The sequence below is a fragment of the Haliaeetus leucocephalus genome, unplaced genomic scaffold, assembly GCF_000737465.1.
Source record: "Haliaeetus leucocephalus isolate CR32 unplaced genomic scaffold, Haliaeetus_leucocephalus-4.0 Scaffold306, whole genome shotgun sequence".
Lineage (NCBI taxonomy): Eukaryota > Metazoa > Chordata > Aves > Accipitriformes > Accipitridae > Haliaeetus > Haliaeetus leucocephalus.
In genome coordinates, this window is record NW_010972742.1 from 3,590,907 (window position 1) to 3,609,202 (window position 18,296).

Genomic DNA, 18,296 nt, shown 5'->3' on the forward strand with positions numbered 1-18,296 from the left:
GTGCGATGGCTGTGCGGAAGGCAGGGAGGGTCGATCTTCCCCAGAACTGAACGATGGCCTTGTCCATTTGGGAGGGCGAGAGTAAAGACAAATCCCAGTTTTTGGCCGTGGCAATGGGAGCGTGTTGGTGCCCAGGGAGTGCTGCCCGCCTGCACCAGTCCCTGGGTTTGAAACGAGGAAAACACGGTGGTGCCGTGCAGCCCCTTGATGCTAATTGGAGAGACGTTCTTGTGTCATGCCCCAGAGAATAAAAGAAACTCCCAAAGGCAAGTGCCATTGGAATCTGGGTCCTTGCTGCGTGTAGCCTCTGAATTTATAGAAGGAAGAGTTTCATGAACGTGTTTTGGCCCGCAGCTGCTTTGCCAGTACTGTTTGGGTTTGTGTGTCCTCTGGGCTGCTCCCTGTACAGGCAGGACCAGCTCAGCTCTGTGGTGTAAGCTCGCCAGCCAGGGCACCGACACCAGTGCTGCCCTTGGCCCCCGGCCGCCGGCGGCTCCACGGTCCCGTCTGCTCTGCTGGCATCTTCCCAAAGGTCACCTTGGAGGTGGCTCTTTTTAGCATCCCGACGGATGCCTCCAGCAGCGCAGAGCCGGTCTCAGAGGTGTCAGGGAAGGTTTTTCATCGCACGCGTGCAGCCCGCGAACCCCCCGCTGCTGAAGGGAAGGGGCAGCTGCTCCCAGCCTGTCCCCGAAATCGTCCCTTGCTCTGGTCCCCTTGCTGGGCTCCATCTTCAGTGGCGCAGCAAGGGCCTGATCTCTGCTGAAGTTTTCACCCGCCTGAAGAAATAATCACGCTGCATGCTTTTCACTTTATTTCCCTTGACTGGGTTTGCTTGGTTTATACCCTCTTCAGAGCCAATTTCAATTCCTTAGCCTCATGCAAAAAGCACCACGGGCAAGAGTTTGAACTCTCAAATAGTTTGGTTTTACTGGAAACATTAAAAAACAAGATTAGGATGATTTTTTTCTCTGAATAGGAGGTGATTGCACTCCCTGATTCTGCTCAGGCAGAGGGAGGGGGTGGCCGCAGTCCTGTCCATTTGTCCTGGGGATAAATGAGGGACCGAGCACGCTGCCTCCCCACCGAGCCAGGGATTCACTGCGTGCCTGCAAAGATAATGTTTTGCTTCAAAAAGGCCTTTCTGATCCACGGTGCTCTGACCTCAGGTTTTTCCTTAAACCCAAGGTGGCCGGGAGGGCAGGTTTCAGCTGCTGCCCTGCCCTGGATCCCACCCACCCCAGGGCAGCAGGATCAGGCGCCCGGCTGGGATGGACAGGCTCTCCTGCAGCACCGCCGGCCTTTCCTCCACTCCTCCCAAGTGTTTTCCCTTTGGAGCTCAACAGCAAAAAGCAATTTAAAAAAAAAAAAAATTTTTTTCACATTTAGGTATTTAATGGAGTCATTTCTCCTGCCAAAAGGTTTGTCTTTTCCCCTGTGTCCCTCCCCCTTTCTAAACCCCATCACAGAGGTATCATTTGTTCCTGGCCATTGGCATCTGGTAGCGTCAAGGCGAATAATCCCCAGCACAGGGGAGTGGGAGGAGGAGAGCGGTGGGGAGCCGCGGTCCCTGCAGTGGGGAGACGAGTGCTGGGTGGGCGTCGCGGCATCCCTCCCTCCCTCCCTCTGTCCCTGCTGTGGGTGCCGGCATGGGAGAGCACCCGCGGAGCTGCCCTGAGCTAGACGGAACCGTGGGGCACTGGGAAGGCTTGTACGCTGCTCCCACGCAGGTCTTTGCTTCGTGCCTCAGTTTCCCTGCGGGAAAACACGCTTCTCCCCCCACCTCCCCGGGGCTGCGCTGGGTTCGGCACAATAGCAAACCTTCACATTATTATTCTGGGGGCGGAAAGCAGTATTACTCAGAGCCAGGATTGCTAATAACACACTAAATATAGCGCTTTCCATCTCCAGAGTACTTTCTGAACTCTAGTTTGTAAGCTCTAACCCCCTCCGGAGGCTGGGGCCAGGGCACCGGCTGGCATCGCTGTGTGGGCAGGGATGCCGGGAGAGCGACGGGACGACATTCCCTGCGGATGCTCCTGCCAGGAGGTGCTTCCCATCATGGTGGAGGGAGCGAGCATGGGGTCAGTCCCTCCTGAGCTCACCCAGGTTGAGGGGGATGGGGGCTGCAGGCCGAGGCCCCGGGGTGGGTGGGCAGCGAGGGATGGGCTCCCGCAGCCTCTCGGTGATGGTGGGAAGCGGCTGCTTCTCCCACTCGCCCTGCAAGAGATATCGGCACCATGAGATCAAGTCGGGGTTTCAGGTACTTGGAGACTCTGTGTTTCTCCCTCTTTGTGAAAATGGAATGATCTTTGATATTTGAAGTGTTTTTAGCCTAAACCAGGATGTTTTCTCATGAGGCATTACTAATTATTTGTATTGCAGAAGCACCTACGCATCCCTTTAGCGGCGCAGATGTCTGTGGTGCACCACGTCGCACAAACCCACCACAGTTAGGGAGTTTCCACCCCAAAAAAGTGTTACCCACCAAATCAGATGGACACAACTCAAACCAGGGAGTCCCACCAACCCACCGCGCTCTCAGCCCAGCCCTGAAAAATGCTCTCTACCAGGTATTGGCAGAAAGGTTGGTTGGAGGTGACATTTGCAGCGTGCCAGCATGGATGTTCATGTGCGGCTGCTGTGAAAACGGGAGGGATGCAGCAGCCTGGGGGAGATGCCACGTGGAAAGGCTGTCACAGCCATCAGGGCTCAAGGTGACCACGGCCAGGATAAAACCACCAGCTCCATCCATGCATGGGGGCACCTTCTCTTGGGGATGCTCCCTGCAAGAAGCAACCTGCCAGGTTCAGACAGTGTCGAGGGCTGAGCCCGCCGGGCAGGATCTAGCTCAAATGTGAAGTGTTGGTCCGGGTTAGAGGCCGGTTGAGACACAGGCAGGGGCTGCGAGGGCGAAGGGGGGCTCAGACTGGGCTGAGCTCTGGTTCAGTGATGCTACGGTTTGGCTGCTGGCCGCGCTCTCATGTGGAAATGTCGGCGAGAGGCTGAGCCGCAGCGTGAGCAGGAGGAGGGAGGTCTGGAGAGGAGCGGTAGAGCCATGAGTCATCAGCAAGAAGATGAAAGTTGAATTTCTGTTTTCAGATTAAATTCCTTGTAGTATGTCACGCGAAACGGGCCAGAGCCTGCACCGGCACCAGGAAAACGCCTTGGGAAAGGTGGAGGGGGATGGAGAGACCCTCCAAAAGCACATGGGGAGCAATGGGAGAGGGGACAGCATCATGGGGAAGTACCAACTGGAGAAACAACTATTTTCCTGGAACCTTATGGCTTAAGAGAGCAGTTAATGTGTTTGGGGTGTGCCTGCTCCAGGGCTCAGCCCCAGCCCTGGAGCATTCTGCCCTGCCAACACGTCCCAAACCCTGTGCTAGCACCTCGCCAGCACCCTGCTCTTGGGATAGATCAAAGGCATTTGGAGTGTCTCGATAGTTGTTTTCAGTGCTTTTGAGTGGAAATCTGAATGTAGAGATTATACAGAGTTTACTGCAAGTCCCTGCAGGTGCAGGGGACTCGGGGACAGCGACATCCCCGCAGCCGCTCACAGGCAGTACCTTGAGATTTTGCTCAATAATTAACAGCACTGAGTCCTTCCAGAAATCTCGTCAGCTTTGGGATCGCTGAACTGCAAAAACACGAGCTTAATTAGAAGCCGGTGCTTTTCTCTTGGCAGAAACGGTGTGGAATAAATGAGATGTCTTAAAATCGGGCTCGCTCTGAAAAGCTCCTTCGCCCTTGCTGCGATGCTTGTGACCCACTTTGTGCCAGCGTCAGATCTGCTCCGCTCAAGTCTCTTCTTCGGCTGCTCCCCAGACCTCTCTGAAACCAAGAGAGTTGCCTGGGTCGTAATTAAGAGGCTTAATTTACAATTTTGCTGCTGCACAAAACTTCTGCGCCACTTCTGTCCCTGCAGCGGGGCTCTGCATGGCTGGGAGGTGCTGGGTCTCCAGTCCCAGAGAACTGGAAAAGTTTCTGCCCCTCCAGAGCAGACTTTGCTAAAGGGGATTTACCAGGACAGAAAGCTGATGGTCTTCGCTGCAATCAGCTCGGCATTCTCCAGTGCTGCAGTGGATAACGTATTGTGTAAGTTTATTACACTGATAAATGGTGTCGGGAACTGATGGTGATAGGGACCATCAGTGGTTTTAAATCTTCATCACCATCATCGTGACCATCATGGCTGGGCCTGGTTTTTCTTTAAAGATTTCGTGGCCCTTTATCCTTCACATTTTGCTGGATCGTTGCTTTTGGAGACCGCACAGATGCTGTGCGTAATGAGCTCGCTCTGCTGGGACCCGATGCATTTTGCCAAAATCCTAAAAACCACCTCACATTTCTCCTCGGTTCTGGAGCTAGCCCTGCTTTAACACTCAGTGAAAGCTGCCTCAAAATCATTTTATGCAAATGCATCTCCTAGTTGAATCTGGCCGAGCACATCCAGGGTGGGCTCGTGCCACATCGTCTTAAATGCCAGGTCTGGGCTGGGCTCAGTGTCCCGCTGACGCCGCGGTTCCCCGGGCAGCTCCAAGCCCTCTGGGTACAGCCGTGTCCTGAGCACCAGAGACCTGACCTGTCTCATTGGGATCACCCTGTGGCACAGCTCTGCCGAGCTGCTTTTTACCTACGACTGGGAGTTTTGCTTTGTAGCTTTGGTTGTGAAGCTATACGTACCGGGAACCGGACGGCTGAGGATTTGTTGCAGTGCATCGAGATCGGAGCAAAGCCGTAGAGGGATTTTAGCACATCTCTGTTGAATGTGTTCCAGGGGACGGAGAAAAACTGCTGTGGGACGGAGACCTGTGGGCACGTGCAGACCTCCTCGTCGTTAAACCTGGGGCAGGAGAAATGCTAGACTGAAACGCAGCAGTGCTGTCCCCTTTCAGCGCTGGATGTGTCTAATTCCTCCCTGCCTAAAGCTTGGCCTGGAATGGCTCTGAAGTTGGCGCTGGGAGCAGGGAGAGCCTAGCACAGCCGGTACCTACGAGGGAAGATTTGGGCCCAGCCGGACTGCCCATGAATAGGACACCCGTGCAAGGTCACCATCTCGCCCCTCTCACCATGGGTGAATGAGCTGCAGCCTGCTTCTCTGGCAGGGATGCTTGGCGTCTGCCTTGGGTTATAAGAAGTATTTTGCACATAAGCACTTGGCCATGCACTGACTCTTGCCGGGAAGTCTGTCCTCGGGAATGCTCCCCCTTCCTGGTGGTTCTCGCTATACAGCCATCCTTAAAGCCCTGGGTTTGGCTGCCAGCTCTGGGGGCAGGGGAGGGCAGGACTGAGCTCCAGCAGGCAGCCACGGCTCCCAAAACCCGCACTGCCTGAGTGCCCCCGCACACCTACTGCAAAGCCAGCCCCTCAAACCCCATTTTTTAAACTTTTTTCCCAATGTTACTGGCAAAAGGCTCTGCGGTGGTCCCTCTCCCCTCAGCACCACCATACAGGGGCTCTGTACCTGTTCACGAGGTTGAAATATCGATGCAGGTAGCCTGGATCCACGGCGCTTTTGCACAGCTCCAGCTGCGTCTGGGGGTAGTAGTGCACGTAGTTCACGCACATCTCCTCCAGGATGCCAAACCCGCCCTGCGGCACAGAAAAAAACGTGCTGGCAGCTGGGTCCAACTCTGCCCTGCCGGGGCTTGCACGGGCAGCGGGGAGGGCAGAGGGGCTGCAAAGGCACAAAGCTCACACCTGTATGTGCGCGCACACACACACACACACACACACACATATATATATATATATATATATATATATATATATGCACCCCTTCAGGTGCATGGGATGGGCAGCACTCTGCTCATCTGCCCATCCACCCTTTATGCAAAGACTGACTTTTGGGCTAGATCGTGTGGTTTACATTAAAATGCAGATTTCCTATAATCCCTCTGCTATATTTAGCTTTGTCCCTGTTGATGGTACCTCTGACAGGCTCTTTTTTTCCTGCCTATGTAAGAAAATAACATGCACTGTCAAAAAACGCCACTTCTCTTTAATTACAATTAATCCCCGGTGGAACAGTTTGTGATGGGAATTAGAGTGACACATGCTACTTCTCAATTAGCACCTTAACATCCCCGCTGCAGGCAGCAGAGCCTTGCGGGCTCGCTTCTTTACCACCCTCCCTCTGGTTTCTGACTGTGATTCAGCCTGGGTTCATGCAGGTGCTTGCTTTGCGGGTGCCCCCCCAACCCTGGGGTGCAAACACACGCCAGCCCCACGCGTGCAGGTGAACTCGCCCCCACACTCACCACCGTGGCTCGGCTCCGGTCCTCCGTGTTGTACGTGCAGGTCTGTATGGGTTGGTCCCCCTGGGGGGGGGGGGGTCGAACACAGACACGTGGAGGTGTGAGAGTGCAGAGCTTTCCCCTCTCCGATCAGCAAATTTGGGGATCGGGGAGTTTGTAATAGAGCAGATCTCTGCTCCCTGTAGCAGTGCCAGCCTGTGGGCAGCCTGTTTCCCCGCCAGCACCGGCCGCGGTGCCGCAGGAGCGCTTGCTAAACTTGAATCCCCTGGGGAAGATTCCCTAGGGCCATATCCCAGGGATGGTGTTTCTTGCTTTCCTCACTTTCTAAGAATTTCTGCAGGGCTGAAGCACCTAAAATAAATGCACCTAGGCAACATTTTGAATTGCCAAACCTCTACCCGACTTGATGACACAACTGCCTCCCTGCCACAGTCGGTGCTGGGGTCCATGGGGACATCCCGGAGCACAGCCCTGGGTACGGTTTCAATGGGTGCTGAGTCTTTTGAGCAGCATCTTGGGGCACGACAGCTCCCATAGGTGCCCTCCACTTTGCAGCCGGGTCCTTCCTCACCCATGCAGCCCCGGGGCACACTCAGCCTCTGTTTTACCACCTGGTCCCCCAACATTCGCTGCCGAATCTCTTCCTCTCCTTCTACCAAGCAAGGAGGGAGGGGGGACCTTCAGTGCGCGCATGGTTCACCCTCACCCCCCGAGGAGCCTCCCTCTGCTAGAGGAAGCCCAGCTAAATTAGGTGCTTAATTGAGCTGCCGACACAGTTCGGTTGCCCACACACCAGTTTGGTACCATATGAGATGGGCTCCGGTGTCCCCCAAGGCATCTGCACAGGAGTAGCAGATATGGCCTGGGGACCACAGGGAGGGGGTCCTCCTGCAGCCCCCCCGGGGGGTCCCAGATGGCTGTGGGTGCCTGTGTGTGGGCAGGGGCTGCTGGTGGTGGAGGGCATGAGGTGATGGAGAGGAGGCAGGGGGACTCAGGGCTGTGGGGTGAGGGGAAGGTCTTGTGGCTGTTTGGAAGCCACCACGGTTTTTGGAGCCACTCACTGGAAAAACTGCAACCACCTCCTTCAGCATGCGGATCTCCTGGGAGGGAAGGAAAAGGGACGCATCAGAGCAATGCGGTGGCTCTGTACCCAGGGCAGCCCCATGGGTGACATCCAGCCAGGACATCCCCCCCCCCCCCCCCCCCCCTCCAAACCCCTCTACCTGAAAATGAGGGCTGTAGTGACCGTCGGCATTCACGACCTGCCGCTCTCTCCCATCCCGGGACAGCACCGTCACCACTTTTCTTCCTGCCAGGTGAGTGTGGAGCTGGGAGGCGAAGATGCGGATGCCGGCAGCGGGCAAAGCCTGGGAGAAGGATGGCTCAAGCCCCTGTGCCTGACCCCATCCCTCTCCCCTCCCGTGCATCCCCTTGCTGTGTGCTTGAGACCGGCCGTCCCTGTGCTGGTTCCCACAGAGGGGTTTAGGGGATTGCTGTACCCCTGGAGCAGCGTAGAAGTGAGCTCCCTGTGGAGGGACAGATGCTCGATCCGCTGCCAAATCCGTTGTACGCGCTGCTGTGCCCTAAGTCAGCAGGAGCAGCTGAGCCGGACGCTGCTTGCTTCCCTACGTTCGTTAGTGGTGGCACAAATGATTCCTTTTGGGTAGGCCCTACAAAACATCCACTAAAACTTCCCTGAGAGCAAGGTGGGCATTTTGAAACCATCTTTGAGAGAGTTCTTGGCAAGCTCCTTGGCAGCAGAGGCCAATCTTCCCATCTCCGTGAGGGAAAGCACCGCCGGGGCACGGCCAGCTCGGCTGTAAGTTTTATGGGAATGGTATCCTGGGGAGCCGGAGCAGATGGCTCCCCAGGAGAGCTGTTTTGAGGGGGATTCAGCACATCCCAACCAGCTGCTCGCTGTTTGTTGTACACGGCAGATTTTTCTTTCCAGCGCAACATCATGATAAGGGGCTCGGGGAGTTTAAAACTGGGAATTGGGAGCCCGGAGCTCGGTGCCATATCACTGCTGCCTGGGACCTGGGAAAAGCTGTTTGCAACCTCTCTTCTCCAAGGCGAAGCCAGGTGGAGACGACAGGCACTCACCAGCTGGGTACATTTGTCGGTGCAATAGCCCGTGAGGAGGAAGGCATCCTCACCCGGAGGAATGGCCATCACCGGCGTGTAGACCAAGCCCAACTCCATGATGCCGGCATCGTAGCGTCGCAGGGTGGCCGTGTAGTAGAGACGGATCCCTGAGGAGTCGCGGCGACCTGGCGGGTGAGAGGACAAGGCTGCAACTCACTGTGGCAGAAGTCACGGCTGCCGGGACAAGGTCAGGCGTGAAAAATGATGCTGTGCTGCAGTGGGGAGAGATGCGTCAGCCTCTCGCTTGCAGCCTTCTTCGTGTGTGTGGTTCTTATTGGTTTTAAATCCTAGATATTTTCATGCAAGGCTTTATGGAGTGGCCCCAGACATGCGCCTGGTCCCCTAGAGAGGTCACTGACCTGTGGTAGTGAATTTCTCCCAAGAGAGCGAAGTAAGGAGTGTCTTTGGAGAGCCCAAAGCAGAAGGACAGATCATGGGGTGCTTTGAAGAACTCCCTCAGAAATATGGCTCATTGCATCTTCTTTAACCGATACATCCAAAAAGCTAAGGCCATGCTGTTATTGGTGGCCTGGCAGGAGGAGACATACCTATGGAGCAAGTACTCCTTGCATTTGGAAGGTTTCTGGTCTCTCTTGCATTTGAGATTGCTCCATTTAACCTCCCCTCAGGAGCTGGAGAAGACCCTGTGCCTGTGATGTGCCCTGGCAGATGCTGACCGCGGGGCAGGCAGGGGCAGCAGCCAGCTCTGCTGAGATGCAAAGCTGAGCTCTGGCTCCCGTTTGCCACCCAGCTTTGCGAGCAAAAGGAAAGGGCAGGTTCGGTAGGTCAGGAGGGGTTCAGGCTGGCTTTGAACTCCCTGTCTCTGGGCTGGAGCCCACCCAGGGATAAGAAGAACGGGGGAGACACTATTGGTTAACACGCAAAACCAGATAAATTATGAAAGACATGAGCTCCATATTTATAGACGTGTTTCTTCTCGAGTTGCCGAATGTGCTATGATTGATCTACAGTACATATGCTCTGGTCTTCTAAAAATATACTTGGTTAGTCAAGAAGCTACTTGTTTTTATGTTAATGAAGAAACCGGGTTGTTTGGAATCTTTTTTTTTAAATGTGTCTCCTGACAATGTTATCGAAGCAGGAGTACCAATAAAACAACATCTAAATTCCCCCCATCCCCAGCCAGGCTGGTGCTGTGTCTCGGGTGACTTCGGCACCGTTGTCACTCTGAGCTCTGAGCTCAGACCCACCACCACCACCTTACACAGAAATCGGAGGGACACCCTGTGACAGCCCAGCTAAATACTCGTGTTGCCTTGGATCGTGGCCCTGCAGGAAGGATGTGTTGGTGCAGTTTTCTGCCTGCAGGGCTGCAGGCTCAGCCAGGTTTCCTTCCCCGAGCATCCCTCCCCGCTGCTGGGCATGCACGAGGCTGGGGTCCAGCCTGCGGTGAGGATGACTTTGCTGAGACCAGCAAGGTGGCAGCATGGTGGGGATTTAATGTATTCCTCCCGCTAGGACAGATCTGGACCATCAAGTCTCCAGAAAGTTGCAAACAGGGCTGTGATTTTGGCCAAGACTTCTTCTGTATGAAATACGGAGCCCGCTCCAGCGGGGTGGCAGTCCCTGGCATTTACTCAGCTCTCCTGCCACTGCCTCACTGGGGAGGCACTGGGCATTGCTGTGCGCCCACTCACCTTTGAACACCAGGGGATTGTGGTAATGAATCTCGAGGCGCAAATATCTGGAGGTTCCCGGGCCACCAAAGGCAAGACCTGCTTCTTCTGGGTAGTAGAAAGCCTGGAAGCAGAGGGAGGATGTTAGGGGAGCGGTAGGGTGGCTTTCCTGGGGATAAGGCTGAAATGTCTGGGCATAATCCTGACCCTCGTTGTGGGCTGAGGGACGTGACTTGTGCTCTTGGTTGTGCTTGGTGAGCCGGTCTTGCTTCCAAAGGCTTCTCACATGCCAACATGCACATGCAATGGCATAATCACTGAGTAGGAGCATCGCACCGATTTATGGCACCAAGGAGGTGGGCTGGGGTGAGGTGGAAACTCAGACACATTCAGAGGAAGGATGGGGAGGTCAGACAGGGCTGAACCCAGATCCCAGCAGAGAACGGGGTTGGGGCAGCCCGTATGGGGCGATCCTAAGATGGCATTGGGAAGGGTTGAGAGGCAGCAGGAAAGCACCCAGGAGCAAAGTTTCCACCCAGGGCGGCAGGTCCCATCTCGCACCCACCTGTGCTCCCATGGCCCATGCTGCAAGCACGTGCCTGCAGTAGTTGAGCCGGTCTGGCTTCATCTTGGAGTCGCAGGGCCCATTGTAATGGGGGAAGCTGTCAAATTCGGCAGCGCACTGGAAGACTTCCATGTGGTGGACCAGGGCCTCGTTGCCTGCTGTGATCACTGGCTCATACTGCAAAGCAGCATCCAAGAAGGAGGACACATTAAGACCATTCGCTGAGAGCCCATCCCTGGGGGCTGCCGTCTGTGCAGGCTCCACTAGAAACCCAAGGCAGGTATGTCTGCTACCTGTTACTGAATGGGAGACAGTTTCTGCCATGTGATGGGGAGAGAAGGTTGCTTTGGGCATGAAACACCAAGGGCCAAGAGCTCTTGGTCGGCTTTGGGAAAAAAACAGGGTCCACGAGAACCCATAGAGAAACATCTCATCCCTTCTCCAGCGACAGATGTGCCTGATCAGCAGAAGATCTTGGTCTGCTTTGTGATGACTGAGTCCTTTCCTGGTTTTGCAGGGCTGAGGTGACCCTGGGGACATTGCTTTTTCCTAAAGGGGGTTCTGGCCATGTTGTGGTAGCTCTGCCCGCAGCTATTGGGTTTCATTTCTAGTCAACAGCTGCTCAGGGCACAGGGAGGGGGATTCGGGGTAGAAAGAGTGACTTCAAACAAGCCTGAGGAACAGCTCTGGCTAAAAGCGCCAGCTGTAGAAATGATCTGCAGCAGCGGGAAGGTATCAGGAGTTACGCACTTTTTACTTACACACAGATGATTCATTTCACACCATCTGTTGGAGAGAAAATCCTCCTTCTGAGTTTTCCTTTGCAATGTCGTCTCTCCCCTATAAATCACTAAGCACTGGCTTCGGCTCGCGTGTCAGGTTTTCCCTCTCCCCGTTGTGCGGTTTTGACTCTGGGTGTGCCAGGTCATCTGCCGAGCCACCTCCGCGCCTGCCGGGGCGATGCTCTCCCAGCAGCTCGTGATGGGCGGTCAGACTGGTGTTATGCCTGCCTTTCCCTGGCACTGGGCTGTCTGCAGGTTTCAGCCTCTCCTTTGAAGGAGGTGACCCAAGCATATGCAACATGTCTGGGCAATGCACACAAGTTAGATTTTTGTCTGTAACCCTTTTTTTTTTTTTTTTGGAGTATGCCTAATCTTTTAGAAGCCAGTTCATATCCTGGCTCGCTCTGCCCTACTCTCACCAGCTCTTTTCCTTTGTTTCCCATGTTTATATATTCCTCATGGCTCACTGTGTGCCATAATCCTGCCACAGATCTGTCCTTGATGGCTACAGCTCTGCCTTCTGCAGGGGGTCAGCTCTGCAAGGGGGCTGCTCTGAGCCTGCCCTGGTACCTGCTCAATGTGCTGGGTGGAAAGTCACCAACCTGCCACCTTCTGCTGAGAAACTTCTGATTTGGGGTTCTCTGGGAGGCAGGAGGATGCTACTGGCTGGTGGGATGGCTCTGGGAGATGTTTTGGTACCATGTTGGGGAAGACGTATGGGTCTGAAAGCCTCCCTGTGAAAGGGCAGGGAAGAGGTGGACTTTCCAGAATGGCTAAATGGGAACACGATTGCTGCCCTGCACCAGGGAAAGCAACCCTCTTCTCCTGCCTCTTACCATGATAATGTGATGTTTGGGGAAGCCTTCTGCAAGCTTTGCCATGTAACACCAGTAGGTTGTCTCCTGGCTGGGAATGACAATATCAGGGGCCGTTATCTCCATCGTCTTCATGTCGCTGGGCAGTTCAGGGACGGTGATGTTGGGCTTTAGCAGCTGCACCCTCTGCAGTCCCCTGTGGATGGCAGAGATGTTGATGGCTTGGAGGGAATGGACCGGTTTCTCCAGGATCCCGTAGATAAGGTGCACAGTGCCATCCTGAAGCAAGAGCAAAGTGTATCAGGTAGTTTTTTCATGCAGGAACATGAACTGCATGGACTATTAGCACCAGTATTGGTGGCATGAATCCAGGAATGGGCCTTTTGACCCATGCCCAGATGGGAAGCCACCCTGACTTCACCAGTAGCTGACTTTGCTGTGCTGTCCCAAGAAGACTGTAGATTTCGGGGCATTTCTTTGACTGATGTGATCACAGAGGGTTCCCTACCAGTTGGGAGAGTCTGAAAAGTTTTCCCTAGATGGCATCAGTTCCTTAAGGGGAGCATCTCCTCTGTGCTCTTTCAGAGTCCCTCATCCCTTCTGAGCTCCAGGCAGAGACAACCACATCAGTTCAGGGCTCATCCCACCCTGCAGCCCAGCCCCAGCAATGGCCACAGGCAGCAGCCTGGGGTGGAACACCAGAAACAAAACTTCTCCCTGAAATCCTCCCTTTATCCCAGCTTCTGTTGGTGGGGGGGTACCAGAAGAAGCTCTGCTGAAAGTCTACTGCAAGCAGGGAAGTTGCTGCTGAACCCAGTGAGCTCTGGACAGGAGATAAGGAAGAAAGGAAAAAGAGAATACTTTTTTCTTAAAGGATCAGAGAATAAAGACCTGCAAGTCTTTTCCCAGTTCACACATAGAATTTTCTCCTCCAGGGCTCTCTGTGTTTTGGCAGACAGTAGACATTTCTCACGACAAGACAGGCTTTTGAAAACCAGCAACAAAAACTCAAGGATGCTCGATGCCCATGTTGGCTTTAAAATATCCTGCCCACCAAAGGCTTTTATCTGAAATGAGCCTTGCACCAATTCCTGCCCGCACCCAGCGTCCATGGCCGATGCCCTGAAGCTCTTTGACATCCCCACTGGGAAGGTTTCCCTCAAATCCCATCTCACGGGGGAGCGGTGAATGCAGACCCAGAGAGACTTCACCGAACCACACAAGCACACCACAGCAGCTCTATTTGCTGTCCCTTTGCTCTGGCTCCTGCCACAACCCTCCTTTTTGCCTCCTGTTGAACAAAACCATCACCTCTTTGTAACACTCCAAACAGTTGGCTCCAGACTGCAAACCGGAGTGATGCAGGAGGGTATTTATATAGACCTAACACATGCTTAACAGGAGTGGATGATGCAAACGAGCTAAAATCTACACTTTATAGAGGTTTATAAGGGGTTGTAAATAGATCGTGCCAAACATTACTCATGTCCCAGGGCTGACATCTGTAGCACACTTCCTTTCTGCCTTAGACAGCACAAACGCCTGATGCTGTCCCCGAAACAAAACACTGGTCAGATATAACTATGCAGGTTGGGGTTTGGAGCTCTGCCCCAGGGCTGAGCCGGGGCTTGCTGGTGCTATAGCAGGGCAAGGGCGATGCCATACCTCTATAAGGTAGTCCTTGGGGTCACAGGTGCTGAAGGCTCTTCTGAAGAGGAGGTAGAGACCCTCAGGAGCCCTCCGAGCCCCGAGGAGCTGGTAGTCCTGCTGCGAATCCATGTGGAGCTGCCCCTTGGCATCGCTCCAGGCATCCTGCGGGAGGAAGAGCACCCAGTTAACTGGGAGGTTCTACTGGCCCCGCTCAGCCCAAGGAGCCCATGGTGGTGACCTCCAGCGGTACCATGGGTCGTGAGATCCTTCTGTTCACCCTCCGCATCCCAAAGGTGGAGGGAGCCCGTGTTTTGGTTGCCCCATGCCCCCCTCCAGCAGCCCACGGGCAGAGCCGTGCCAGCACGGCCCCTGCCATGAGACCTTTGGTGCTCGGCACAGGCAGACCTGTGAAATACATGATCCAGAATTAATAGGCTGCAGAAAGACCTTTACAAGTTGAGATACGACTGGGGGAAAGGACGCAGGGAGAGGAAAGCCTGTGGGGATGCATGAAGGTGTTGCGTCTGTCTGTGCTGTGTTTTGGGTGTATTTGGCTTTGGGGCACCTTCTTGGGGGGGTGTGATGTGCTCTCCAAGCCCCTTGCCACAAACCAGCTGCTCTCAATTTAAGATCAGCCCCTTGCTGAGCTGTAGTGTCAGCCCTAGAAATCACTACCCCTCTTCAAAATCCTTAATTTGTTGTGGCCAGATTGTTTCAGCAGCCCAGCAAAGCCTCCCAAAATCTGCTCATTGTTGGCAATGGTGACACCGACACTCCGAGAAGCAAAGCAGTAGGTTACTTCTGTGCTTAGGGATTTGGAGGTTTGGAGTATAAAATCCTGCAATAATTTGGACCTGAACAGTGTTGTTGTCTTGATCTTTTGCATCTCCCGTTGATATCTTTTATTTACTGAGAAAAGGCACCTAAGAAGTACCTTGCTGTACACACTACAAGTGGCATCAGTTCTCTTATCTTGGGGGAAAAAAACAGAAGAAAAAGAATAAAGCATCTTGGCATCATTTCAACCAGAAGTATAGAGTGATATTTCGAGAACATATTGTCCTTAGAGTGGAAGAGTAGAATCAGCCACATGAAGCTAGCATGACATTTGTTTTCATAGGAATATGGTGTGCAAATTAATCTCCTAGTACATGGGGGGTTAAGCAAATTTGGATCTTTTTAACAGCTGACATACTTATCCAGAAGAAAGGCTGCTGGGAGAGAGAAAACCAGGACTGGAGAGATTTATAGAAATCTCCTTGCAAGACGCTGTTCAGCACCAACTGAAAGAGAAAGCCCAAATACTGCCTGGTGTTTAATTCCGTGCTGTTTGTCTTACGGTGAGCACATGAAGGCAGATTAGAAATGATCCTTTATGTTTTTTTAACATGATGCTGTGAAATACTGTAGCATTCAGGCCACCACACATCCTGAATGGTTGGTAATTAGCAGGAAAACAGCACAGATAATAAGCTCTTCTTTTCATCCTTTCATTACACTGCAGATCACATTGTGGCTGATTGTGCAAGAATGTATTTTATGGTTAATTTGAAGTAAGCAGAGAGGTAAGATTTAACTTACTGGAAAGCCTCACACGGGGAAAAATGTGAATTGCTTTCTGCAGCCAAGCGCAATTGCAATAAGCCTAACGTGGTGGGCTGGGGATAGGTAGCTGCTGGAGAGCACAAGGGTAGTTACTGTAACTGCAGCCCCGGTGGAAAAAGAAACCGAACAAGAACCTGGACAAACGGACTGTGTCAGAAAGGACAGTGATTTGCAGTAGCAATATCAAACCGCAAAATTAGAAATGAGTTCCCCCCCATCTGCTACCACCAGCTGTTTACGTACCGCCCAAATACATTTGCATGTTTAATTTCTGATAACACCGCGCCGCTGGCAGGCAGCCGTCAGGTTGTGTTTTCCTCTGTCCTGTTGATCTCTGCGATAGCGTCGAACGCAACTTGCAGCTGGGTTATTGGTGCTGGCAGGAGCAGCTTTTCTGTCTGATAACTTTTGCGCTGTCTCAAAGTCATTAACGGGAGCTGTGGTTAATTTTTAACGTGACTGACAGCAGCACACAAGTGAACCAAGGTGTTGACACATCCTGCGCGTGTGTGTGCATGTGTGTGAGTGTGAGCTGGTCTGTACAACCACCTGTTGGAGCTCTTTGCACCTAAGCACAGCAGAGACATCCAGGTTCTGGTTCCACTCAGCCTTGCCCATGTGCTGCTGTATATATTTATTCTTTTCTCTTTGGGTTTAAGATTCAATGCCAAACCCATAGCGTAGACCTGATCTGTGGGTCCCTCTGAGATAGAAGCTTCCAAGCCCTTTTGGACCCCCTTCCACCTGAGCAGCGGGAGCGGTCCAGCGTGCACCGTGCCCCGGACCATCCCCACTCTTTCAAACCACGAGCCAGATTCACCCATGGGGGATGCAACCCCAAAAGCAGCCATGCAAACACACAAGCGACTCACCCCAAAATAGGAATTGCGCCCGTCGCTCCAGAGCACGGCCAGGTCCGCGTTCTCAAACTCGCCCCTGTCTGACATCCCAAAGAGGAGCCCGAACTGCAGGTCCCTGACGAGGAGCTGGAAATGCACGGCTTGCTCGGGATAACTGACATTCCAGGAGAGCTCGAGCAGCCCCTGGGGATCGAGGGGTACCTTGTAGGGAAAATCATTCCTGCGGGGCACTGAGCCCTGCAGGGCCACCACCAAGATGACCAGGAACACCGCGATCATGGTGAAATACATGGATGCCACTTCCCGCAGCTTGAAGCTGGGGCAGGAGCAGGGCTTGCTCCTGGAAGTCTGCATGCCGGGCAGGACAGCACCCGCGTGCCTGGCTTTGCCCATTTATGCGCTGGCCCTCCTGGGCAAGCTGGGTAAGTGATATTCTTTAATTGCATTTGGTTGTTGGGAAATTGGTTTGTTGTATTGACCCCCCCCCCACCTCCTGGCCAAACACTTGTCATTCCCTGCCTCCCCTTAATTGGCTCTAATTGCACATGGACATTATCAATAGCAATTGAATTCGACTGGGCTGATGTTATTCGCTCTTAAATCTTCCTTAGTGGCTGGAAAGGGCTGTTTACTTGCAAGCTGCTCTTGCCGAGCCCTGTGCGGACGCGCTCTGCCCTGCTTGCGGTGCCTCTCGCCCAGCTCTGCAGCCAGCCCTGCCTGCCCTCTGTGGGGCAAAAGCTCCGGGATAGCCCCACGAGCAATCCCAGCCGCAGATCCCCATGTTCCCCAGACTGGGACCACTTACTACCCAAAAGCTGGCCAGACTGGGGGAATCAAAGCCCAGGGTCAGCTGCCAGACACAGAATCCCAGTCCCTCTCCCTGCCCATGCTCTGCTGGGTGCAGGTCAGGGTATCACTGTGTGCATCCCTGTTTTCTTTTTGCTCTTCTGAGTAACCACACAGGTTCATGGCTTGCAGGTCGGGTGGCCCCAGCACACCCTGGGGACCCCTCGGCTCCCCCCAAATCCTGTTGCGGCGTGCTGCTCAGGCTGTGCCAAGGTCTGGGCTGCACCGCGGGGACCCGCTGCACGTTCCCTCCCCGAGGCCCCGCCAATGGCACGAAGTCCGGGAAGCCATTTCTGTGTTTATTTATTTTTGGCCTCCCTGGGGACACGTTTGCATGAGATGCTGCTGAAAGCTGAGCCGAGTCAAGCAACTAAGAGCCCCGCAGTCCTGTAGTTGCTGTGGGGTTTAAAATGAACCTCTCTGAGCCAACTGTGGTGTCGTTTGCTGGAGATCTTGGAGGTGTCAAGGCAGGTCCAGAGGGAGGGTCCCAGGAGAGGACATGTCCTTTTTGGGTGGTGGCAATGGTGCCTTCTGCTCCAGCAAGCCAGATTGCTCAGTCAGAGATGCTGTAGGAGATGGCTGTGCTCTTCCCATCTCAGTCTCCATCCATTTTTTAACCTGTTAATAATAGTTTTACATGTAATTGTGATCACATCTCCAAGAAAATTTTGCAAGAGTTTATTTTAGCAGGGTAGAGCCAGCCTGGCCGTGCTGAGCTGGGGTCCTGGCATCTCACAGGGTCTTTCCTGCACACCCCAGCGTTGGAGACAGCCCCACAGGCTCCCAGCAGCTGAGGACAGAAAGGGTACAAACCAGAGCAGAGTCACCCCAGCTTGTTAATGCTCAAAGAAATCAGGGAAGAAAATTAGAATGAACGGCACGTTATTAGCAGCGTGCTGTACCGTTCATCCAAGCGCCTCAGAGGACACGGGGAACAGGAACAGAGTCAGCCACGATGGCTGGAGTAGGCAGGCGATGGGGACTGCAGTGAGGAAGTGTACTTACTGCTGGGGATTATGAATCCCTTCTCCTATCCTCCTCCAAAATACCCCACAGGGATATATCGCCTGTGAAGGACACCTCAGGGACTCAATTTACTTTTCCAGGTGGAAAATTACATTTTGGGTTAATAAC

The 18,296-nt window shown here is 53.7% G+C and overlaps 1 protein-coding gene across 1 annotated transcript; it reads right to left on the minus strand.

The window, feature by feature from the left end:
- Positions 1–2,082: 2,082 nt before the first annotated feature.
- DBH (dopamine beta-hydroxylase (dopamine beta-monooxygenase)) lies at positions 2,083–16,709 on the minus strand. The gene is made up of 12 exons (XM_010570821.1): positions 16,329–16,709; positions 13,867–14,013; positions 12,223–12,480; positions 10,605–10,781; positions 10,061–10,163; positions 8,361–8,527; positions 7,481–7,624; positions 7,319–7,357; positions 6,261–6,320; positions 5,465–5,592; positions 4,684–4,843; positions 2,083–2,217 (listed from the first exon to the last, which is right to left on the minus strand). The coding sequence occupies exons 1-12, from the start codon at positions 16,707–16,709 to the stop codon at positions 2,083–2,085; spliced, it is 1,899 nt and encodes a 632-aa protein (XP_010569123.1).
- Between the last annotated feature and the right edge of the window lie 1,587 nt (positions 16,710–18,296).